The sequence below is a fragment of the Rhamphochromis sp. 'chilingali' genome, assembly GCF_963969265.1.
Source record: "Rhamphochromis sp. 'chilingali' genome assembly, chromosome: 1".
In the NCBI taxonomy this organism is placed as follows: domain Eukaryota; kingdom Metazoa; phylum Chordata; class Actinopteri; order Cichliformes; family Cichlidae; genus Rhamphochromis; species Rhamphochromis sp. 'chilingali'.
The window spans coordinates 17,918,756-17,945,520 of record NC_137929.1 but is presented as its reverse complement, the minus strand read 5'-3'; the positions used below and the strand labels follow the sequence as shown (position 1 = coordinate 17,945,520).

Genomic DNA, 26,765 nt, shown 5'->3' with positions numbered 1-26,765 from the left:
AAAAATAATATAAAATAGTGTGCAACACCACTGAAGTTTTTTTTACCTCTCTTTTCAACCAACGGCAGTCACTCTCCTCTCCAAATAACTTCTGCTTAGCTTTCCGAGCTTCCCTCGGGTCCTCTTAATCAGCGGTCTCCAACCTTTTTTGCGCCAGGACCGGTTTATAAGGTGTCGCGGATAAATGAGGGAGGGGCTAATAATCGGCTCAGTCATTTTTAATGATCGTTGAAAGCCCAGATCGTAATCGTGATTAAAATTCGATTAATTGAGCAGCCCTATCTCAAGGTAACTGTTGTTGTAAGATAAAAACCCTACAATAATATAAAGAAACAGAAAACCCCAACAAACATATGACCCCTATGAGCAAGCACGCGTGATGGCATGACCATAGCTGGACTGGCCATCGGACAAACTTGGTGGGCCGATTTTTTTTTTCTTTTTTTGTAACGGTATAAACAATGAGAGGTGGTGGATTGGCCAGATGCTGGCCGGTGTGTAAAAACAACTCATTTGTTTGGTGGTGGCTATGGCGGAGCTTCCACAGATTCAGTAACATTAGCAAGTGGTGGAGGCCAGCAGGTGGATGAGGGAGAGGGGAGGCAGGAGGAGGAGAGACCCGAGGCAGCACGGGTCCGAGTGTCAGGTGAATTGAACTTCAGGTAAGAAGTTATGACCTGCAGTCTATCTGGGTCAGATATAAACCAAGTTTAGGTGGAGTTTATTTTCGTTGTGCTGACTTTTTACAGTCAGTTACAATAACTCGTACTGCGTACTAGCTAGCATGACGGAGTTTTCATCAGAATTGTTGGAGCGAACTTTATTTTATTCATAAGGTTAGTTAGTAGAGTTGCCAACCGTCCTGTAAAAAGACGGAATCGTCCCGCATTCAGAGAAAATATTACGCGCTTCGTATTGAGGTGAAAAGGAACAGTTTGTCCCGGACTTCAGCTAGAATGGAAAAAGACACAAAGCTGGAGTTATTCTGTCTTTACGCTGCACAGCTGCCTCTTCTTCTCTCATTCTGTCCCCCTCCTCTCCTGTTGCTACTTCAATCATGAAACCGATCAATGATCAGCTGATCGGTTTTTCTGGAGCAAGTTCTGTCTCTCTTGTTTGTTTATCGCCCACTTTGCGCCAGAAAGAGGAAATCACCGGACAACAGCAACAGCAGCACGTTTAAGCTTGATCAGCTGTTGTTAGAATTTATTTAATATTAATTTCTAGTATCAGCTTATGTTTGCTGGAGCCACAGCTGTAAAACTGCTGGTCATGATATCATTTGGTTATCTGGTGAGAGGGAAACATGAAGATGAAACCAGGAGATGTCCTTACTGAATCATCAGAGCTGAACAGGTGATGGAGAAACAGGCTTACCTTTTAGGTGACATGAATGAGTTGAAGGGAAGTTTCTGAGAGACAAATAACACCAGGATCCTTTTTTACGCTGACAGCTGGTAACTGTGCAGGTGCGGATCTAGCAAAGTTTTGCCAGGGGCCAGGTAGGGAATTAACAGGGAGAGGTGGGCACAAGGAAATACTTTCTTATTCTCATTTAAAATGTCTCGCTTTTATTAAATAATTATCTGAAGCTTACAACCAAAGTTTTTATCTGACGTAAAATGTATAGAAATAATACCACAAGACTGTACATCACTGTCACAACAGCGTTTGTTTTCATTCAAAGGCTTTATGGCTTTAAAGAGAAGGTTTTCAGGAAACACTGTTAAATCATCAAAGACCCCAGTCACCCAGCACATGGACTCTTCACCCTCCTGCCTTCTGGGAGGCGCTACAGGAGCCTCCGGACTAAGACCACCAGGTACCGGAACAGCTTCTTCCCCACAGCTGCCAGACTCCTGAACTCTGCCTCCTGACATCTGACCCACATTAAACACATGGACTGGACACACACACACACACACACACACACACACACACACACAACGGACAACTGTATCGGACACAATAATAACATGGTCTGAACCACCAATCTCAACCACTAGCACTTTATATAGCCTCTGTAGAAATTATCCACATATCTCACTTATCTTAACTGCACTACTGTATAATTCTGTATAAATAATCATTCTGTAAAATACAATAATTTTTAATTCTACAACTGTTTATTACTTGCATAGTTCACATTTATGTATAGCTGTACATCTCATATTCTGTATAGTTTTTCATATTTATATCCTGTTCATAGCCTGTACATACTTATAGTTATAGCATATTCATAACATACCTTCATACCGTGTACATTATAACATACCATAATAGACCCATTTCTGTAATATACTTACATATCTATATTATTGCTAATATATATTTTAGGGATGTAGGAAAATATCGATACATTAAAATACCGCGATATTTCGTGTAATGATACTGAATCGATATTCAAAATCAGTGTTATCGATTTTTTAATTGAAAAATTACATGCATTTACTGTGTATTTCTTTTGTATGTTGCAATTCAAACTCCGGCCACTTGTTTGCCGTTTTTACCGCCTTTACGTTACGGAAAAATGAGGTCTCGCGATAACTGTAGAAGCGTCTAGTTTGCCAAAAACCAACGAAGTAGAACAGTGGATGAGTGGCCAATTGTGCTAGCTAACTGATGACCGAAGAGGAGAGGATACAGCCGGCCCCAGCAGCTTTCAAAGCTGATGTGTGGACTTATTTTGGATTTATGACAAATAGAGTCAAATATTCGGGTAACACCACAAATTTACAAACACACGTGTGTAGACACCATAGCGATGTAGCGTCAAATGCTAATTTTAAAACGAAATGAGGTGATCTCGCTCAACGGACAATTGAAGAAGTTAACTTTTTGAAACTACCAGCAACTTCAACTCGTGCAACAAAAATAACGCAGTCAGTACTTGTTTTTATTTGCAAAGACATGCGCCCTCTGAGTGTTGTGGAGAATAAAGGATTTCGTAATAGGATTAAAACGCTGGAGCCCCGTTACACCGTTCCTTCCCGACAACACATCACGGACATCGCTCTGCCAAAGTTGTACCAAGAAGTCAAAGCGACAGTGCTGGACTCTCTCAGCTCGGCAGAGACAGTTGCTTTGACATGCGATTCTTGGACTTCGAGAGCCACTGAATCGTACGTAACTGTTACAGCTCATCACATAACGGACCAGTGGAACCTTCAGTCTCATGTACTACAAACCCGAGCCATGCATGACAGTCACACAGGTGAACACATTGCAGCGTTACTAACTGACGCTGTGGCTGAATGGGGATTGAACGCAAAGGACCTTGTTGTTGTTGTTACCGATAATGCACCAAACATGGCTCTCACGGCTAGACTTGCAGGCATAACGCACATACAATGTTTTGCACACAGTCTGAATCTCGCCTCACAGAAAGCAATGAAAATACAATCCGTGGTGCGACTTCTCGGGAGGATCCGACGTGTAACAGCCTTTTTTAGGCGCAGCACCACAGCCAGCAATCAGTTGAAGCAGAAACAGTGCCTCCTTCAGCTACCAGCTCACAGATTGATCACGGACGTAATTACAAGATGGAACAGCTCCTATGATATGATAGATCGATTTTTAGAACAGCAACCAGCCATCTGTGCGGCTCTGCTTTCTGCAGAAGTTAGGAAGAGTGAAAAAGAAATTTTCACATTAAGTGAGTCTGACATCATATGTGCAGAAGAAGTTGTCAGGGCACTCAAGCCTATGAAGGACGCCACCCTGGTGAGAGAGGGGAGCATGCCAACCCTGTCCATCATTGCTCCTCTTCATGCCAAGCTTGTGATGGGTGCACAAGAAAGTGTTGATGATACACCGACAGTAAGGGACATTAAGACTGCCATAGCAGAAGATCTGGGAAAGAGATATGTAAATGAGAGGGAGACACTATGGATGGCATCAACTGTTGATCCTCGGTTTAAGGACCTGCCCTTCCTGTCTGAAGCAGAGGCCAGTGAGACCTATTCCAGACTGTTGGACACTGTGGTGGCTGTGATAAAGAAGGGGGAAAAAAGGAAGTAAATAAATGAATGAATTTACTTGGAAAAATTCAACTGAATTTATAAGAAAGTGAATAAAGTTAAAAAAAAAAAAAAGTATATTGATGACATTTGTCATCAGATATTAGAGCAGAACAGGGTGAATCTTGGTTTTAAATTTTGACTTTGTGACATTAATACTATTTTAATTTAATGTTTTTAAGGAGCAAAAGAATAAGGAGTCTGACAAACAAGTGGAGGAAGAGAATACCACAGAGGAGGATTATCACCCACATAACAAAAACAGCTTTGACTCGATCCCTCTGCCACCTCTAAAGAGACAGAGGACCTCATGTGCATTGGTGGACTTGCTTGGAGCTATGTTTGTGACAATACTGCACCAAAATCAGAACATGATGTTGCTGCAGCTGAGATCAAGAGGTATAGAGATGAGACCCCTTTGCCTCTCACAGGAAATCCTCTCAGTTGGTGGAAGGACCATGAACAGGAATACCCTCAACTATCCAAAGTAGCAAGGAGTTTCCTATGCATTCCTGGAACAAGTGTCTCTGCAGAGAGAGTTTTCTCCTCTGCAGGAGACATGGTAAATGCACAGAGAAGTGTCCTGAGAGCTGACCATGTCGACCAGCTTGTATTCCTGCACAAAAATCTGGAAATTGAAAAATAAGCACTGAGAAAACACTATAACATGTAAAATCTCAGATTTGAGAATGCTTGGTATTTTGGTTGAGTCTCATAAGCACTTATTTGAATGAGTAAATTCCCCTTTTCAGCTTTTACTAAAAGTGTTCCATTGATGGACATTGCAGAGCTGTACTTTATTTTATTAACACTTAATTTTAATAGCACTTTACATTGTTTGTTAATGTTTACTTGGATTCTTCAAGCAGTTTCATTTTTGATTTATATTTGTTTATGTTAAGGTCACATAAAAAGTGCTTTGTTTTCGTTTTTTACAATCATAGTACTTAGTAAGTAAGACCTCAGTGTTACATTGTTTACCTTTTTTCATGTTAAAGAAATAGTTGATATTTCAGTAAAGTAGTTTTTGTTTGTTTATTTAACATGACTTCTCATAAGGCAGATGTTAATTTCTCCATTCATTTTGAACTTAGAGAGAGTGTTTTTGTTTTAGATGGCTCATGTCAAGCATTTAACAGTTTGGACTGTTTACTGTGAGTTTTCCTAATTAAATTCAGTCCTAAACACAAATATCGCCTGGCTTTTAGTATCGCAATATATCGTATCGTCTCCCCTGTATTATGACAGATATTGTATCGCCAGATTCTTGCCAATACACACCCCTAATATATTTGTAATATATCTATATCATGGCTAAAGCACTTCTGGATGGATGCAAACTGCATTTTGTTGCCTTGTACCTGTGACATGTGCAATGACAATAAAGTTCAATTCTATTCTATTCTAAATGTTCAGTTTCTATACCATATGTTAAAACAATGTGTGATTAAAGTGGTGGGTAGGTTTTTTTTAAATCCCTTTCATTCTTGCTGTTACCCTTCTCTCACCAATCAACACTGGCACTCGTCTCCACCCACTCAACTCTGCCTGCACTTTCTTTTTCACCTCTCTGTTGCTTTAAATGGTTGACCCAGATATTTGAACATCTAACTTCACTCTCTCCACTCCTTTGGTGTTCACTTTTACAACCATTTCCCTTGCATGCACAAACATAAGTATTCTGTCTTGCTTCTGTTAACATTCATTCCTCTTCTGTCCAGTAAATCTGATCCAGTATGGAAATCTAGTTCTTTATGACCTGCATGTTGTTGTTTTGTTCTTTTTGTTTCTTTATTTGTATTACCTGTAGACATGCTGATAGATGTTAGGATTTTCCTACCGGTTATATGTATTTGCTGGAGTTTCCCTTTCAGAGCCCACAGGGGAGCCAATTAAGATATTTTTAAGTGAGCTTTTAGTGATTTGTTACAGGATTTAAGATTTTTAGTCATAAATCAGCACTTACAGAACAGAAGTGCAGTCATCCAGCTCTGCAACATCACAAATCATTTTCATATAGCTCCTTCCCTTCTTCTCTCAGATCCGTGATATGACAGATATGATATGATATCTCTGTACCTGTGATGTTAACTCTGTGAAAAGTAATTCAAAATTCATGAGAGAATAAGTGAGGGTCTGAGAGGGCACCAGAGTTAGAGAGGAAGTGGGTGACTGTCCTGCAGAACAGAATTCCAAACAGAAGACATATGCAGGGATGAGAGCTGTAAGCAGCACGCAAGAACTGATTAAAGGCACTTAGACCGGTGGCTTTACATGTTCTTTAGATTGACACTTTATCACTTATAATCAGTTGCAGGTGAAGAATCTAAACTTGCCACAGTAATGTAAATGCCACATTTACACCACACAAAAAAGAAAGAAAAAACTCAGACATCAAAGACTGAATCACCCGGTTACTTAACGAAATACCACTAACTCAACCACTCCCATACCACTTTACAAACGTGGCAGCTACACTGTATTAATAACTTATCATTCATGATTGTTATCATCATCATTAATAATTTTATTTCAGTTACTATTGTTACTTCTAAAATTAGTAGTAACAGTGGATGCATCATATCATCATCATCATTGATTTATTTACCAATAAATTAGCCGTTTCTTCTCTCATATCATCCTTAATCATACATAAATCCAGTGTGGGAGCCAGCCTGTTGGCTCTGGGCTGCATCAGTCTGCCTATCCTCCAGCGACTCTCTGAGCCTGCCTTTTATGGGCAGCGCACGAAGATGGACCGGCCTCATACTGAACTCACACATGCGAGTTCCCCTAAAGACATCACTGAGTTGTAACAAACTTAACACACTTGTAAAAGAGGTCATGGATAAATTCCCTCGCCGTGTTGGGGAGACGCAGACGATGCCACAGTTAGAATCTGGCCTGCTCACAATAACTCGTTAATGCTGGGCTTACACTGTGCGATTTTTGAGTCGTGCGATCATCAATCGCTTGGTCGCGAGGGTGTCGTCGCAGCTTCTCACACTGCGCACGCGCAAACACAAATGTCAGCGAAAAAGACGGCGCAGCACGGCAGTGCGGCGTGTGATCTGGACACAAGCGATGGAGGCACAACTTGTAGAACTATGGCAAGCTCACCCGAGCCTTTTCGATGTGGCCTCACAAAATTATCACGACCACAACAACCATGAAAATAGTTGGATCTACACTCCTGCTCAATCACAGCTGCCTGATCAATGTTTTTCATTAGCAATTTAACAAAGTTGATGGTGGTGGTGTGTCTGTGTGAGTGAAAGACAGAGAGAGAGAGCGAGCGACAGAATTTCTGTTATAACCTTCATTTTATGGACGCACAGTTTGAGCACTCAGGTCGCATCAGAGCATCGGGTCGTATAGTGTGAGACCCTGTGCCGTGATCTACGAACTCCTGCGAGTCAATCGTGCAGTTTGAGCAGGAGCTGAATCGCGCGACTGAAAAAAAATCGCACAGTGTCTGCCCAGCATAACGCCTGGAACACATCTGGCCTCTGATTTCCTAAACATGGCGAGTCTTTGGTAGATTTCAGTAGAAGAGCCCCCTCCCCCATTAACATCACAGTAACATCACATCTAACAGATATCGCACTGCTGCTGCAGTCAGTGGCGTACTCTTGAGTACAGGACACCCAGCAAAGGTCTGCAGGTCATGTGTTGGCCGTTAATAACAGCTTTGATAACATCTTTTTTCACTGAAACGTCATCACACAGACCAAAAATACGGTCTTCTGTGTGTCAAAGTGACATGTTTCTTGCTTAAACTAAAGCCTTCTCACAGAGGCAGGCGCTTTTGCGGGTCAACAGCAACTGTTAAGCACAAGAAGTTTCTTCGGCGGTACTCTTACCTCGCTCTCCGTGTCTGGGGGCTCCTTCCACTGCGCCGTTCAGCACCAAGAAACAAAGAAGAGCGAGCACACGTCCACACTGTGCCGGGGATGTGTGAGTATTTTTCTGCCTGTGTTTACTATACATTCCTGTGACCCTCGACACTGCCAGCGTTCTTCAACTGTGCCTCCCTCACAGACTCATCCGAGCGTCAAAATACTCAGGAAAAGAAACCACTTCCGGTCCGAACCACCAAAGTAAAACCGAGCTCCAAACCAAACAGCCACGAATACAGGAAAGAATAAACTGATAAAAGCCAATCATTTTCACCATCCAATAAAATTTGCCCTACAGCCACCAAGTTTGTTCAAGATCAAAATAAAACAAAATAAACACAATCAAAAAACTTTTTTTTACTTCATAATACAAAACATTTAAACATATTTTACCAAATAATTACATTAATTCTAAACATGTACATACATAAAAATATAATTTAATAAAATAAGAATAAGAAAAAAATTCTGGGTTTAATTCTATCCATACCCCAGCTACAGCTGCATGCTGCTTTCATGTTCACTCTCTTTGGTGTTGGTCAAGTTACTTGAAAAAAGTAATCAGTAACTAATTACTGATTGCTTCCCCAAAAAAGTAATCCCGTTACTTTACTGATTACTTATTTTCAAAAGTAATTAATTACTTAGTTACTTAGTTACTATTTAAAAACACGATTTACAACCTGAATAGGTGATAAAGCGATAGATCTTTCAGCCCAATTCTACCTTTTCTACATAATCCATCATACAAAATGTAATCAGATGAAAAGTCTCTTTTTAAAACTTGTTTTATTACTTTTAATCTTTTAACTTTATGCATCAAGCAAACATTTAATTATATGCAACATTCTCTGACTGGAAGAAATTTGTTTAATATTTAAACCTATTTTCTGCACATTCCAGCACATAAAATATATATTTTTTGTGTGTTTACACACAGTCTTTCAAATAGATGCAAGTAAAACACAGCAGAAAATAAATAAAGTCAAAGACTAGCGGTCTTTTTGCTCTATTTTCACCTGTAAAGAGGGAGTAGGGTAGGCGGAGGATTATCCTGGTGCAGGTGTGCCGCAGCGGTCAGTGGAAGAATCCGCAAGTTTCTCTGTGAGTTTCCCATTACGTGGTAGCGCACTCGGTGCTTGCTTGGAAGTTTAGGAGGTTTTTTTCGCTGTAAAAAGAAGTTTTCTTCCCACGCACAACGGACACTAATGTTTTTGTCACTTTTTATGGAATCAAACTCAAAGTAAGGTCAGTACTTCCACGCTTTAAACGCTGCACGCTCATACTCTCTCCCGCACTCGATATGTGATCCATTGTTGATCTGCACACAGCTGTTGTCACAAACGTCGCACTTGCTATTGTCACTGTCATGAGACATTCTCGCAAAAAAATCACGGTTTTAGTAACGCAGTAACGCAGCGTTCCTACGGGAAAGTAACGGTAATCTAATTACCGTTTTTGCAATAGTAATCCCTTACTTTACTCGTTACTTGAAAAAAGTAATCGGATTACAGTAATGCGTTACTTGTAACGCGTTACTGTAATCCGATTACTTTTTTCCATCTCTGGTCCTGAATATGTCAAGATTTCGTCACCTCCTCTGGAAAATGTCTTTTCTGCAACGCCGTCACTCCAGTGTATTTTTGTCCTGCCGGGAAGAGAGTGGACACTGAGATGTAACACAAATGACTCGTTTTTTGCAGGTCCTCTGCTTTGTTGGGAGGACATTACCACATGTTACACTGAAAGTGCAAACAGTGTTTTAACTGTCAACTTTCTGTCACAGTAAATTTTATCACGTGCAATAAAACATTGACATTGTCAAAGTCAAAGGAAACTTTATTGTCATCCCTGCTATACACAGTACAGTATATAGAGAGACAAGATGACGAGGCTCCAGTTACATTCAGTGCAAAAGAACAACAACAAATACAGTAAGAGCAAGAACAAGAATAGAATTGTATACACTTTGAGGTAAAGGGTAAATGACATTTTAAAATTTACAATCATGATTTAAAGTGGCTTTGAAGTGTTTCAGATGGCCAACATAGCAGCTTTACAGTTTACAATGTGAGTGAAAGTGACCTTGAGTGAGATAAAGTAAAGTGACCAGCATGAGCAGGATTGCTGAGAGTGGGATTGTCTATAGAGCAGCATGTGATGTGGATGGTAGAAGCCAGCATCACAGTCCCTGGTGTAATGTGGATGGCCTCAGACAGCAGCAAAGGCCCTGGTGTAATGTGGATGGCCTCAGCCAACAGCACAGGCCCTGGTGTGGTGAAGATGGCCTCACAGGGAGCACTGGCCCTGGTGTAATGTGGATGGCATCAGCAAGTAGCACAGGCATTTGTGTATTGTGGATGGGATCAGCCAGCAACAAAGGCCCTGGCGAAATGTTGTTGGCCTCAGCCATGAACACAGGCCCTGGTGAAATGTAGATGGCCTCAGCTGGCAACATGCACCCTGGTGAAATGTAGTTGGTCTCAGCCAGTAGCACAGGCCCTGTTGTAATATGGATGGCCTCATCTAACAACACTGGCCCTGGCGAAATATGGATGGTATTGGTCAGCAACACACACCCTGGTGTAATGTGGATGGCATCAACAAGCAGCAGAGGCCCTGGTGTGGTGAATATGGCCTCACAGGAAGCACTGTCACTGGTGTAATGTGGATGGTAGAAGCCGGCATCACAGTCCCTGGTGTAATGTGGATGGCCTCAGCCAACAGCACAGGCCCTGGTGTGGTGAATATGGCCTCACAGGGACCACTTGCCCTGGTGTAATGTGGATTGCATCAGCCAGTAGCACAGGCCTTTGTATATTGTGGATGGGATCAGCCACCAACACAGGCCCTGGTGAAATGTAAATGTCCTCAGCCAGTAGCACAGGCCCTGTTGTAATGTGGATGGCATCATCTAACACCACTGGCCCTGGTGAAATGTGCATGATATCGGTCAGCACCACAGGCCCAGGTGTAATGTGGATGGCATCAACGAGCACCAGAGGCCCTGGTGGGGTGAAGATGGCCTCACAGGGAGCACTGGCCGTGGTGAAATGTGGATGGCATTAGGGCTGCTCAATTAATCGAATTTTAATCACGATTACGATCTGGGCTTTTAACGATCATTAAAAGTGACTGAGCCGATTATTAGCCCCTCCCTCGTGCTTTACTCTCGCGCTGCTCCGTGTGGCAAATCGAGCGCACCTCTCGTTTCGAACATGCGTCACAACAATTAAGAGGACCCGAGGGAAGCTCGGAAAGCTAAGCAGAAGTTACAGTGGGGCAAAAAAGTATTTAGTCAGCCACCGATTGTGCAAGTTCCCCCACCTAAAATGATGACAGAGGTCAGTAATTTGCACCAGAGGTACACTTCAACTGTGAGAGACAGAATGTGAAAAAGAAAATCCATGAATCCACATGGTAGGATTTGTAAAGAATTTATTCGTAAATCAGGGTGGAAAATAAGTATTTGGTCAATAACAAAAGTACAACTCAATACTTTGTAACATAACCTTTGTTGGCAATAACAGAGGTCAAACGTTTACTATAGGTCTTTACCAGGTTTGCACACACAGTAGCTGGTATTTTGGCCCATTCCTCCATGCAGATCTTCTCGAGAGCAGTGATGTTTTGGGGCTGTCGCCGAGCAACACGGACTTTCAACTCCCGCCACAGATTTTCTATGGGGTTGAGGTCTGGAGACTGGTTAGGCCACTCCAGGACTTTCAAATGCTTCTTACGGAGCCACTCCTTTGTTGCCCGGGCGGTGTGTTTTGGATCATTGTCATGTTGGAAGACCCAGCCTCGTTTCATCTTCAAAGTTCTCACTGATGGAAGGAGGTTTTGGCTCAAAATCTCACGATGCATGGCCCCATCCATTCTGTCCTTAACACGGATCAGTCGTCCTGTCCCCTTGGCAGAAAAACAGCCCCATGATGTTTCCACCCCCATGCTTCACAGTAGGTATGGTGTTCTTGGGATGCAACTCTGTATTCTTCTTCCTCCAAACACGACGAGTTGGGTTTATACCAAAAAGTTCTACTTTGGTTTCATCTGACCACATGACATTCTCCCAATCCTCTGCTGTATCATCCATGTGCTCTCTGGCAAACTTCAGACGGGCCTGGACATGCACTGGCTTCAGCAGCGGAACACGTCTGGCACTGCGGGATTTGATTCCCTGCCGTTGTAGTGTGTTACTGATGGTGACCTTTGGTCCCAGCTCTCTGCAGGTCATTCGCCAGGTCCCCCCGTGTGGTTCTGGGATCTTTGCTCACCGTTCTCATGATCATTTTGACCCCACGGGATGAGATCTTGCGTGGAGCCCCAGATCGAGGGAGATTATCAGTGGTCTTGTATGTCTTCCATTTTCTGATGATTGCTCCCACAGTTGATTTTTTCACACCAAGCTGCTTGCCTATTGTAGATTCACTCTTCCCAGTCTGGTGCAGGTCTACAATACTTTTCCTGGTGTCCTTCGAAAGCTCTTTGGTCTTGGCCATGGCGGAGTTTGGAGTCTGACTGTTTGAGGCTGTGGACAGGTGTCTTTTATACAGATGATGAGTTCAAACAGGTGCCATTCATACAGGTAACGAGTGGGGGACAGAAAAGCTTCTTACAGAAGACGTTACAGGTCTGTGAGAGCCAGAGATTTTCCTTGTTTGAGGTGACCAAATACTTATTTTCCACCCTGATTTACGAATAAATTCTTTACAAATCCTACCATGTGAATTCATGGATTTTTTTTTCACATTCTGTCTCTCACAGTTGAAGTGTACCTCTGGTGCAAATTACTGACCTCTGTCATCATTTTAAGTGGGGGAACTTGCACAATCGGTGGCTGACTAAATACTTTTTTGCCCCACTGTATTTGGAGAGGAGAGTGACTGCCGTTGGTTGAAAAGAGGGGTAAAAAAAACTTCAGTGGTGTGGAAACATTATGGGTTCGCGGAGTCAGACGTGGATCAAGTAGACACAGTGTGTAAACTTTGCTACGGTGTCGTAGCTGTACCACATAGCAGCACTGCAAAGTTCACTAAACATAGATGTTTACATTTTTCATTTATTTCTTATATTGCAAACATTTGCACTGTTATCAGTATTTGCACACTATTTTATATTATTTTTTAAAGTCATTATTCAATACATTTTATTGTTAACCCTTTAAAGCCAGTCAGAGCAGCACCCTCCATTTTGTGTAACTATTTTTAAATCCCTGTAGAACCTGAACCGTGTAAGCTGGCGCAATAATTTTTTTTTTGCATATGAAACCGGAGGAGTTGTACTTACATCTTATGCCATCAGCTTGTCCTCGGTCACGGTTTCCTTCCACATAAAGCTTTGCAAAAATTGCATAAAAAGCACTTGCAGGAACAAAAACATAATATTCCAGAAACTTTGCCGATCCGATCAGCTGTTCGTAACACTTCCCACAGTGAAACAGACGTCAGCGTGAACGATCGCATGTCCACCATTTCCTGCCAGAAACCGGAAGTGACATCATCTTCGCGGAAAATGTAGTTTTTTACTTGTAGGCCTTAAAAGCCTATACTGGTGTTTTTATAAGTCATGTTTGACTTTTCTGAATAGTTTCTGTGATGCTTAGAACTCATATTGCACTGCTGGAAATAGTTTATTTTGATGCACATGCTGTTTTCTTTGCAAATTTGAATCATGGGATTGTTTTTTTGTTTTTCCTGCAGTATATAAAAATTGCTTTATCTCCAAAACAAAACTATGAAGACACTCAAAATAAATCTCCTGTTGTTGTAAACTATTTTTTGTATTTAAAGTTTTGAGGGATAAACCTCTTAAATTTCTCCAAGTAGAAATATATGTAAAAAACAAAAACAAAAATGATTTTCAATTTTTTTGTAGTTTATTGCACTTTTTTGCAATTAATGTAGTTACTATGGACTTAATGCATACATATTATTAAAATATGGGCTATAACAGTTGTATTGATGTATAGCAACTTGAAATGCTCCCAATGGCACTATAACATGTAAAAAAAATAATATAAGCTCTGGCGGACTTGGTTCTATAGTAGGTCTTAAAGGGTTCAATAAATATCGTCAAATAATCGAGATCTCAATTTCAGTGAAAATAATCGTGATTATCATTTTTGCCATAATTGAGCAGCCCTAGCTGGCATCAGCAACTAGCAGAGGCCCTTGTTCATTGTGGATGCCAACAGCCAGCAACATACTCCCTTGTGTATTGTCGATGGCAACAGCCAGCAACACAGGCCCAGGTGAAATTTAGCTGGCCTCAGCCAGTAACACAAGACCTGGTGTAATGTGGATGGCCTCAGACAGTAGCACAAGCCCCGGTGAATTGTAGATGGCCTCAGCCGGCAACATACTCCCTGGTGAAATGTACATGGTATCAGCCAGGAGCACAGGCCCTGGAGTGGTGAATATGGCCTCACAGGGAGCAGTGGCAATGATGCAATGTGGATGGCCTCAGCCAGCACCACTGGCCCTGGTGTGGTGATGATGGCCTCACAGGAAACACTGGCAGTAGTGTAATGTGGATTGCCTCAGCCAACAACACCGGCCCTGGTGAAATGTACATGATATCGACCAGCACCACAGGCCCTAATGTGGATGGCATCAACAAGCAGGCCCTGGTGGGGTGAAGATGGCCTCACAGGAAGCACTGTCCCTGGTGTAATGTGGATTGTAGAAGCTGGCATCACAGTCCCCTGTTGTCCTGTTGTCCCCGGTTTTGCAGCTGTTTGACCTAAGATTTTCAAGTTATTCACATAATGAAAACCTATACTTTGTTTCGGGCGAGTTCCCCATTCAAATGCATGTATTAGTGAGAAACGCACTGTCTTGACGAAATAAAGCATTTTTGTACAACTTCATATAAATAGCTGTAACTTTTGATAGAAGACTCAGACACACATATTTATGGCTTTATCCAACACGTTCTCACTCCCAACTCGTCAAACGTGTGACGCATGGTCAGGCTCCCTCTGCTTCACTTATCGACGCACAGGGTACCCCCCTCGCGTCGAGAATTGATGTGCAGGGTCCTCTCATTGAATACTATAGAGCTCCCTAAACGTTGCTTATTGACGACAAGAGATTGCCGTGGTAGAGCCTGTTGTCTGTATATTTATATATTTCCGAAATCACATTGTAGTGACGTATACTGAACACAATAAATTATATAATGTAAACAACTACCTGAAAAACAGGTAGAACGATACTTTTGTATCGTTTATTGCATTTATGGAGGGAGTGATGTATGCTGGGTAATGGCACAGCTAGCGACTGGGTGACTTTATTCACCCGCTTCGGCTGTTATCAGTCCATACAATGGGCGTTATTAGCACAAATCAGTCCCATAGATATGGGCCATCTCCTGCTAGATTGTTCAGAAGGTTGTTATCATCCATCCAGATGGAGGATCACTAACAGGAGCGTGGAAGACTCCAGAATCCACTCTGGCTGGAATCCGGTGGATATGCAGTGTGTACAGGTAAGACCATTTAAACGGACAGCATTTAAAAGTCAGCGAGTGTCAATAATGTTAATGTGCTTATGTTAGTAATACACCGAGTGCTAATATAACAGCTTTAAGATGCATTTGTAGATGTTATTACGTGTTTTACCGTCTTTATGGTGCTAGCTTAAAGTTACGGTGTAAACGTTAGCTTATATTGGAGTAAAGCTGTTACTGTTTAAACGATGCTAGCACAGAAATATTAGCTTCTGTCATGACTGATGAAGTTACTAGTTAATAAAGTTTCCAGTAAAGTGTTTAATCGCAGCCACAGATTGACAGCAAATATCTCGATTAGCTTCAGTGCATCTATAATAAATATGTGCAAGTTTCAGTGCTTCGTTTAAACTGTATGATACTTATACTGACCCAGGGTCAGTGTAAAATACAATCCTAGCTGTGTGAACAAAGCCTGGCTCCTTTAATCCTGCATGACAAACCTCAGGATGCAGGTTATTATTACTCTTTCCTGCTGGCACACCTGTCACACCTGAGAGTCAGCTAGAAACTTACAGTGACGTGGACATCATGCAAAGACTGCCAGACTCTGTAATTCTGCAAATGATCAGTGACTCAGGTTAACACTAAACTTTAAACGGCACCTCTGTGTGCGGAACATCTAGGATTGAGTCAGGCTGCATTGACTGTGGGACTTTAATGTGTTAAAAGCAGGTTGAAGACGGCTCAGAAACATTTGAAGATTAAAATTTAGCATTATGGCTGCTGGTAGTTTGTAAAGCCTCTACTCAGCTGTATTTTTGTTACTAATTTATGTTTGTTGTTGTTTAACACAGATTTCAGAAGAGCAAATATGCTTAATAGTTTTACTAGATTTCATTTGTCAGTGTGGGACTGTTGAGTCACCTGAAGAACTCATTTCATTCATTCTCCACATGATGTTCATTTACAGAAATGTTTCACAGGAACTGATTTCTCCCAAAGGGTGAACTAGTGTGTTTCCATAGATTATCTCTGTATGAATGTACTTTTAAATGAAGGCAAGTGTTTGTCCTTTTTTGTTCCTCAGTTACAGTACGTGATATCAAGGGCAGGCGGTCAACACTGAGGGAAGACAAGAAGCAGACGTACTTCCAAGAGGGAGCTGCAGTGAGGACAGAGCCAGGTCACTGAGGTCAGAGGTCAGAATCTGAAACAGCTCAGGTTTATATTTTAGGTGTTATAAAAAAATCAAAATGTATTTATAAAGAAACCTTTAAATAATAGTCATAATTATGATTATTATAAGAAATATCAAACATTTAAGTGGATTTTCTGTTACACATATTGTGTTAGCCCTGCAATAAACTGGCAGCCTGTCTCTGTCCTGTATCAGCTGGGATAGGCTTCATCCTCCCGCAATCCTGAATTGGATACATTGTATTCCAATTATGTAATCTGATCATTTACAAACTCAAGGTATCTAATCAAATTGTAAGTAATAATTATAAAATGGGAAAGCAGAAATAAGTGTGACATGAATGTAAATGTGTGAGCTGACATAGAGGACAGCTACATGCAGTCTGAAAAACCTTTGTTGTCAAGTTTGCAGGTATATCAGCACGAGACATTCTTACATAGAAGAGACGTTAAAGTCTCTAACTCAGTGAAGCATTATTGGTCCCGTCTGTTTGGATAAATATAGTAAGTTGATGTACGTCCATTTATTGACACATTTTCTTAAGTGCTTATCCAGTTCAGGATCACAGTGGAGCTGCAGCTGGATATGTTCAGTAAATAAACCTTACAAAAGTTAACAATAAACCTGCATCCCTGTATGTTGTTGTCCACAGGATGAGAAAATCAAACTGGGAGACAGTGGAACATGTTAATAAATGTTTGTGTGTTTATGCCTGTGTCTTTCACAGGAGGCGCTGGAAGGTTTCCCTAATAGCTCCTGTTGAATCAAAGCAGAACCATAAAGGTTGCTGGATTGCATGATGGCCTTACCCCTGAGCAGTCATCCTGTTAAAGGAGGAACCAGTTAGAAGCTGTTTTCAAAGTAGCTGAGCAGATTTCATCTCAAGTAAGCAATTAACAGTTTGTTCATCTGTTCTGCCACTTAAAGAGCATTTAAGGACGTCTTTTGAGTGTCCAGTTGAATTAATTCTACTGGCTCTCATGGTCATTTGTTATTATAGACATATTTTTCATCTTCATCCAGCTATTTAGTAAATTCTATCTATTTAGTAATATCCGTCAGCTATAAAATGTAATATAAATATAAAAATATCTAAATATCTACTGTCCTTTATGTTTTAATGATGTAAGTCTGTTATCGTGTTACATTAGCATTCCTCACATATCAATGAGATGCTGTACAGTACAATCCTACTGACACAGCAGAGGGATAACGACGGCTATTCAACATCATCGTTACACGACACATTTTGAGCTGCATGACGCAGACAAAGTGACTAAATCATATTTTTTGTGGTTTATTGTCTTCAAACCAGCAGACAAAGCTGATGGCAGAAGATGTCGGAGAAGAACTTCAGGCCGTGGACTGAAAAGGTATTTTTTTTCTTGTTATCAAAGACATTTGGAGTGACGGCTTCTACAACTGGTTGTGCTAAAGTAAAGCTTACAGTCTAAGAAATCACAGTGTTGATATTCAGCACAAAGAGAAAAGCTCACTTGTTTGAATTTATTTACAATCATAGTTTTATAAATTCTGACTGTAAACATCTTTTACAGCTTTGATATTGTTTGACACTCGATATCAGGTTTAATTTAAAGGTTTCTGTGTCCCAATGAGCCATTTACAATGACCAGTGTTTCACTTTAACTGTAACACATTCATTATTTAGATTCAACATTTCTAAGAGAAATAACTGAATGTAAAAAACGGCAGCCCTCAGGCCAGGTTTAATTGATAGAGATATATGCATGCATTATGAAATTTATGTATCCCAGATAATTGTTATTCATCTAGTCATGGCAGACCCACCTCTTCCTCCCTAGTTAACTGCAACCCAAAAGAACTAGTGGGGCTATTTACACACTCACAACCAGTGTGGGGTAAAAAGAGCCACCAAAAAGCTGTCAGCCACAGATGTGCTAGAAGAGTTAGAAGCTCTACTTATGGAGAAACTTTCTAAGTCTAACAGGGGACAGGTACTCCTGCCCAAATAACATGATATAACCCCACATACAGCCCAGCCATAAAATGAACCAAGTCATTTAGTTAAAGACAGCATGGGACCAAATGCCTGCACCAACCTGGCATTTCTTCCTCCTGAATTAAATGAATGAATGGATGAAAGTTAAATGACTACAAACCTAAAGCCACTAGTTCCCACACTGGAGCTCCCTGACACTGTGTGTTAACCGTATTTAGCTTGTATCAACAGTTGTAACAGGCTAAGCCACTTGAGACACTGCATTGAATTTGTTCCTGTCTTAATGATTTCAGCTGACTGGTTTCAGCTCAGATGTTCTTTTTTTTCCTTTCAGTAGATCAAATCAGCTCGTGCTCCTTCTGCTTCCAATTTAATGGCAAGAAGAAGAAGAATAAGAATGCTTCAGCGAAGTGGCGTTCATGGTCTCAGTGAACAGTCACACACTGCATGTATTTTTAAAAGCAACATGTCTGTTCACCACAACAATGGAGATCTGTAATATTAGTGCAGCTACGGTTTGTTCTTGAACATCAGTTCTGTTTTCTACTTTGATCACTTACAAATGAAACTAATGACAAACATGAACAGCTGTGCTTATTTCTGAGACATGAGTTTTTGAATGTGTTCATATTTACACAGTGTGCATCTGTATGCTGAAACTGTGATGGTGAACCTGAGGTGATGGTCAACAGAAGGCAAATATATATCAATATAAAACAATATTGAAGTAATGTCTTTACTCTCTGCAGTGTGTGGACGCTGTGCACGCAATCACCTTATTTACCGTAGTAAACACTCACCGCTAGCTCACGTGACTGACTGTCTCCATGGTTACATCGTATATTATTAGCTATGTAAACAGCTTCCAAAGATACCGCCATAGCTCTCTGCAGCTGTAACACTTTCACACTTTGCAAATCATTTCATGTTTTGTTTTGTTTTTTTGTTTTTTTAAACGTATGTTTATTTGTTTTTTCAACAGTATCAACACCAACATAAAATGAACGTATGGCAGTCATTAAAATAATAATAATAACAACACTAATAATAATAATGATAATAATAATAATATTAATAGTAAGAACGATAATTGAAGTGTTAATCCTAAAAGATTCCAAATAAATGCATGATTAAATAAATTAAGATAGCAAACCATACAAATAAATACAATTTAAAAAAAAAATCATAATATAGGTTACACAGTACATTCCCAACAGCAAGTCAGACATTATTCACTCCCCCCCCCCCCCCCCCCCCCCCCCACATCCCCATTCCTCGGTAGATCCAAAAATATCTTCCAGATGTTGTAAAATTCAGAAGCCTTCTTTCTAACAATATAGGTCAGTTTATCAAGAGCTAAACTCGATGTTAAGTTATTTAACCAGTGGTTAAAAGAGGGGCAACCAACATTCTTCCAGCATAAGGCAATACAGCGTTTGGCCTGTAGCAAACAAAGATCGACCAGAGTGCAGTCATCTGGATACAAGCCTAAAATGCATAACTTAGGGCAAAGCGGTACAGGAGAAGGTGTGATCTGAGAGATATATTTTAACACAGAGCTCCAAAATTTTTGGATCTCTTCACATTTCCACAGGTAGTGGTATAGTGTACCCTGATGTCTATTACACTTATAGCATAGATCAATTATCCATCCATCCATTCACTTCCGCTTATCCTTTTCAGGGTCGCGGGGGGGTGCTGGAGACTATCCCAGCTGTCATAGGGCGAGAGGCGGGGTACACCCTGGACAGGTCGCCAGTCTGTCGCAGGGCTAACACACAGGGACAGACAACCATTCGCACTCACATATTTACAGCTAGTGGCAATTTGGATTATCCAATTAACCTATCCCCACAAGCTGCATATGTCTTTGGACGGTGGGAGGAAGCCGGAGTACCCGGAGAGAACCCACGCAAAACATGTAAACTCCACACAGAAAGACCCCAGCCTGATTTTGGAATTGAACTCAGGACCTTCTTGCTGTGCGGCAACAGTGCTAACCACCGTGCCACCGTGCAGATCAATTATATTAGGATCAAATTAATTTCATTGTACAGGGGATATGTATGTTCGCATTATCCAATTAAATTGTATCATCCCCAAATGAGTGTTAATGGTTTGAGTGTATGTTTTTGAACATATTTTACCCCATTCAGTATATGAAATATCTTCTTGTAAGTCACTAATCCACTCCCGTCTTTTACTATCAGAGTTGTCCTTATGGTTTTCAACTAACATGCTATAAAACTGGGACACCAGTCTTTTACTAAAACAGTTTTTTGTAACATGAGTTTCTAGGATGGAGAGTGGGGGTTGATGCACTGCATTGTTTAAGTGTGCCAGAATAAAACTTCTAAGTTGTAGATACTTAAAAAAGTGTTTCTGCGGTAAATCAAACTTTGCCCTTAATTCACTGAATGGCATTAGAGAATATTCCTCATATACGTCCTGTAGTTTCGCAATGCCCTTGTTCAGCCAAGCTTTAAAGCCCATGTCATTCTTAGCCGGGGCAAAGAGTTCATTACCCCAAATTGGGGAGAAACAGGACAACCCAGGAGAGTCATTCAACATTTTTGTACTTCATGCCAAACAACAACAGTGTTTTTTTTACAAAGGGATTAGTAGTAATTCTCTTTAAAGTTTTGAAGGGTGCTGAGTATAAATAGCTATTTAACGACAGACCCTTTGAGGACATTCTTTCAGTTGCTAACCAGGGAAGGGAAATATCGTTTGAAAACCAAAACATAGTGGTCCTCAGCTGAGCAGCCCAATAGTACCATTTTAAATTTGGAAATTGTAGTCCTCCCCTATCATATGGTAAATACAAGAGGGAGAGTCTGAGTCTTGGCTTCCTATTGTTCCAGATGAAATTAGAAAGAAGCTTTCTGGTCTTGGAAAAAAAAGAAGGAGGAGGGGCCAGCGGAATTGACTGAAAGATATATAGGAATTTAGGTATTTAGGAATTTAGTCATTTTTACTATGTTTATTCTTCCCAGTAAAGAAAGAGGCAATGATATTAATCTAGTGATCTCATCCGACAACCCTTTGACCAAGGGCTCATAATTGGCTGAACTAAGATTGCTTATCGTTGGGGTTACTCTGATGCCTAAATATTTAAATCCCTCTGCGGCATTCACAAATGGGTGGGATACAACTGGTTTCAACCTGTCGTTCATATTTAAAAACAGAATGGATGATTTTTCTTGGTTCACTTTGAACCCAGAGAAACTGCCAAATTGATCGAATAGCTTCAGGAGAGATGGTATTGATTCTGCAAGGTGTGATAGAAACACAATAGTATCGTCAGCGTACATTGCAATTTTGTGTAGCATCTCCCCGATTACACATCCAACATGGCGCCGCGTATGGATGCCCTGGTGCTTCAGTGCGTTACTTCTGTTTTGTTTTTGTGCATAACTTCTGTGTCTGGGCACTCCTCTGGATATTCTTACACCAGAGAAGAGCTTCTTAACTACAGGACTACAACACCTGTGGATTTACTTCCAATATTTGTCGCATCTGCAGCAGATTTACTGCAGACTCTGATCAGGAAAGTGAGATGCCAAAAGAGAGGAAAGCGAGCCGGCGCACTCGTGCGTCTGAGGAGACGCGGACTGCGAACTGCTCTTCCTGGGATCTTCCTTTCCAATGTACGCTCACTCAGGAATAAGATAGACGAGCTGGCCCTGATGAGAAGCATGAACAGAGACTTTGCCTCCTCCTGTGTCTTATGTTTTACCGAGTCGTGGCTCTGTGAGGACATCCTGGACTGCGCGCTCAAGCTGGAGGGCTTTCATCTGCTGCGCGCGGACCGGCAGGCCTCTCTCTCTGGTAAGACCAAAGGTGGAGGTGTCTGCTTCTACATTAATAGTGGCTGGTGCACAGATGTAACAGTGATTGCTCAGCACTGCTCTTCCTCTCTGGAATACCTTTTTATTCACTGCAAACCGTTTTATTCTCCGCGGGAGTTTGCTTCATTCATCCTGGCCGCTGTTTACATCCCGCCATGGATGTGCAGGCAGCTCAGTGCGCACTCGCGGAGCAGATACTGCACATGGAGCGGACATTCCCGGACTCTCTCGTTATTGCTCTTGGGGACTTTAACAAAGCCAATCTGAGCCATGAACTTCCCAAATACAAGCAGTATATTAAATGCCCGACCAGAGAGGAGAGGACATTAGACCACTGTTACAGAACGATCAGCGGGGCCTATTGCGCGGTGCCCTGCGCTTCACTCGGACTTTCTGACCACGTCATGATCCACCTAATCCCCGCGTACAGACAGAGGCTGAAGCTCTCCAAACCTGTCGTGAGGACCAAAAAACTGTGGAGCAACGAGGCTGTGGAGGAGCTTCGCACGTGTTTGGAGTCTACAGACTGGGACACAATGAAGGCTGCTTCTAACAGCTTGGATGAGTTTACGGACACTGTCACCTCCTATATCCACTTCTGTGAGGACAGCATTGTGCCATCACACACCAGGGTGAGTTATAACAACAACAAACCCTGGTTTACTCCTAAACTCAAAAAGCTGTGGCTGGAAAAGAGAAAGGCGTTCAGAAGCGGAGACAGGGACTGCTACAGAGAGGCCAAGTACAGGTTCACTAAAGAAGTGGACATTGCTAAACATCAGCACTCTGAGAAGATGCAGCAGCAGATCTCAGACAATGACTCGGCCTCTGTGTGGAAAGGTTTTAGGAATATCACCAACTACAAGCCTAAAACCCCCCATTCCACTGATGACTTGCTCTTGGCCAACACCCTCAACGACTTTTACTGCCGTTTTGACGAGCCATCAGGCAGCCTTCACACCTCCAACGGCCCCAACAATAGAGGCACTTTGGACACTCATTCCCCCACCTCTCCCCCCTCCATAGAGCCATCACCACCTTCAAACACTTCACCTACAACACCCCCCTCCTCACCCCACACAAAAGAGGATTTCACACCACCTCCTCCCACCACAACTCTTCATATTCATGAAGCAGGTGTGAGGAAGCAGTTTAAGAGTCTGAATGCTCGAAAAGCTCCTGGCCAAGACAGTGTGTCTCCTGACACTGTGCAAACGAGCTGGCCCCAGAGTTTTCTGGCATTTTCAACTCCTCACTGCAGGCATGTCATGTGCCTGCCTGCTTCAAGTCCTCTACCACAATCCCTGTCCCCAAGAAACCCAGGATCACTGGACTAAATGACTACAGACCTGTGGCTCTGACATCTGTGGTCATGAAGTCATTTGAGCGCCTGGTTCTCTCCTATCTCAAGACCCTCACGGCCCCCCTCCTGGACCCCCTGCAGTTTGCATACAGAGCCAACAGGTCTGTAGATGACGCCATCAACATGGCCCTACACTTCATCCTGCAGCATCTGGACTCCCCAGGAACCTACGCCAGGATCCTGTTTGTGGACTTCAGCTCTGCCTTCAACACCATCCTTCCAGACCATCTCCAAGGCAAGCTTTCCCAGATGAATGTGCCTGATCCCATCTGCCGGTGGATCACTGACTTCCTGACGGACAGGAAGCAGCATGTGAGGCTGGGAAAGAATGTCTCGGACTCCCGGACCATCAGCACCGGCTCCCCTCAGGGCTGTGTTCTGTCTCCTCTGCTCTTCTCCCTGTATACCAACTGCTGCACCTCCACCCACCAGTCTGTCAAGCTAATCAAGTTTGCAGATGACACCACCGTTATTGGACTCATCTCAGACGGGGATGAGTCTGCCTACAGGAGGGAGTCAAAGGAGCTTGCAAAGTCGCTCACAGTGGACATCTATGTCCACTGTGAGCGACCATCTTTGAACAGAGGCGGGGGTTTACCACACCAACTCTCTGCCATCTATAATCCAGTTTTTGAGATCCCTTCCCAGACGCCTTAACGCCCACTCACATCCTGGGCCATCTGACCTCAGGAATTCGCATGATAAGGTGGGGCCAGGTTTCACAATGAACACACCCGAAACTCTGGCTGATTGGGTCCCACACCCAATTTCACACCTTGGCCCAGGTGATTAGAGGATCATCAGGGGGTCCTTTTGTCCCTCTGTGGGGGTCACTCCCACTAGGTTTATATCTGGGACTCTCCACCATTTGACCTTAGAACTGAAGAAACTTCTCGGATGAGAGGTGAAACGTCTTCAAGCAACTTAAAGAAGTCCAGACGCTTTTCTTTGCAAGCTCCTTTGACTACGATGACCTGGATGACTGAGAACCTTCACAGACATACAGGAGGGAGGTTGAACATCTGGTGTCCTGGTGCAGCCACAACAACCTGGTGCTGAATGCCCAGAAGACAGTGGAGATTATTGTGGACTTCAGGAAGCACACAGCCCCACTCCCCCCCATCATTCTGACTGACACCCCCATCACCTCTGTGGACTCATTCCGCTTCCTGGGTACCACCATCACCCAGGACCTGAAGTGGGAGCCCACCATCACCTCCGTCATTAAGAAAGCCCAGCAGAGGATGTACTTCCTGAGGCAGCTGAAGAAATTCAACCTGCCAACACGGACGATGATGCAATTCTACACTGCAATCATCGAGTCCATCCTCACCTCCTCCATCACCGTGTGGTATGCTGGAGCCACTATCAGGCACAAACAGAGACTGCAGCGTGTTGTGCGCTCTGCTGAGAAGGTGATTGGCTGCAGACTCCCATCTCTGCAGGACCTGTACACCTCCAGGACACTGGGGCGTGCAGCTCGGATCTCAGCTGACCCTTCTCACCCTGGACACAGTCTGTTTGACCTGCTCCCCTCAGGCAGGAGGCTCCGGTCCATTCGGACCAGAATCTCTCGCCATAAGAACAGTTTCTTCCCCTCTGCTGTTGGACACATGAACAATAACCGTATGACTGTTCCCACCACTAACACATGACCCTACGCTGTGTTCACTGCATCATTCCATGTTTGGCACTGATCACCACCTGCACTCATGTATATATCTATCTACTTAGCACTTTAATTCTTATTCTTATTTTTATTTTTTCAAGTCTATTTAAGCGTAATTTATGACAGTATGTTTGCACTGAAGCACCACAGCAATTTCCTAATGTTGTAAACCTGCTCAACATTTGGCAATAAAACCCTTTCTGATTCTGATTTTAAAATATCTTTAATAATAATAATGTAACTGTAACTTCGGTCGTTGCTGTGCTTTTTTTGGAAATCGAATTTCCCAGAGGAACCCACCCGAGGGATTAATAAAGTTCTATCTTATCTTATCTTATCTTATCTTATCTTAATTAACTTCTCAAATTGACTAAATATGTGTAAAGGAATTCTTCATGGAAACATAATTGAACTGTGGGGCCACCATGATTTTAATCACATTAATTTTACCCCATAGTGTAAGATTCAATTTACCCCATTTATCCAGATTTGTTTTTATCTTTAGGAGGAGAGGTTCCATATTTGAAAGCATAATATCCTCCAGTTTGGGTTTTAATAATATTCCTAAATACTTCATACCTGAAGGTAAGTAACTGTCATTAAAAAAACCCAAAAACAAACCTGAACAAAACGGACACCCTTCTTTGCATAGCAACCCAAAACAACGTTGCTAAGCCCCCCCTCCCTCCCCTCCTACCCAAGCCTAACTAACTTTAGCTTGAGACACTAAACTGTCCTTGGTCCGTGAGACACGCTAATCGTCCGACAGCAGCACCGCCGCCGCAGCCCCGTTGTGCCCATTATTTATTTGTTACCTTATTTTAAAATTCACATACACTTCTCCGATCTGTTACATCATGTCCCGCACTCCTCTAAGTCGACTCCTGCAGGAATTTCTCGGCCTCCTTTCCGTCTTTGAATGCTTTCTTCTGTCCGTTCCACGTAAAAATGAGTGTTGCAGGATACATCAGCCTATGCTTCACTTGTAGCTCTCGGAGTCGCTTCTTCACCGGGTTGAATGCCTTCCTCTTCTCCGCCAGCTCTCTTGTAACATCTTCAAAGAAGGAAAGCTTGGCGCCTTGCCAATCGACTCCACGCTTCTCTCTGGCCACCCGTAGTACTTTCTCCCTAGCAGATGAACGTAGAAAGCGGACATGTATCACCCTGGGAGGCTCGTTAGATTCCGGCATTGGTACAGGGGAACAATGCGCACGTTCAATTTCAAATTCACTTCCAGAAAGCTCAAGTGCTTTGGCCAGAATCTCCGTCACATATTTGTCCACGTTCCCAGGTGTCTCCACACCTTCTTTAAGTCCAATAATCCGTACAT

The 26,765-nt window shown here is 42.4% G+C and overlaps 1 protein-coding gene and 1 long non-coding RNA gene across 3 annotated transcripts in view; one reads left to right on the top strand and one right to left on the bottom strand.

The window, feature by feature from the left end:
- adam19a (ADAM metallopeptidase domain 19a) overlaps positions 1-8,074 on the bottom strand; it is a 107,180-nt gene extending 99,106 nt beyond the window's left edge. For both annotated transcript variants that reach the window (XM_080872622.1, XM_080872623.1), the window contains exon 1: positions 7,883-8,074. In XM_080872622.1, the coding sequence (XP_080728748.1) occupies positions 7,883-8,009 (127 nt within the window). In that variant the 5' untranslated portion in view covers positions 8,010-8,074. The remainder of the gene's footprint in view (positions 1-7,882) is intronic.
- Positions 8,075-15,086: 7,012 nt separating this feature from the next.
- LOC308391695 lies at positions 15,087-17,921 on the top strand. Its single transcript, XR_013970688.1, has 4 exons — positions 15,087-15,409; positions 16,461-16,572; positions 17,299-17,456; positions 17,887-17,921. It is a non-coding gene; the product is annotated as an uncharacterized lncRNA (long non-coding RNA).
- Positions 17,922-26,765: the final 8,844 nt, after the last annotated feature.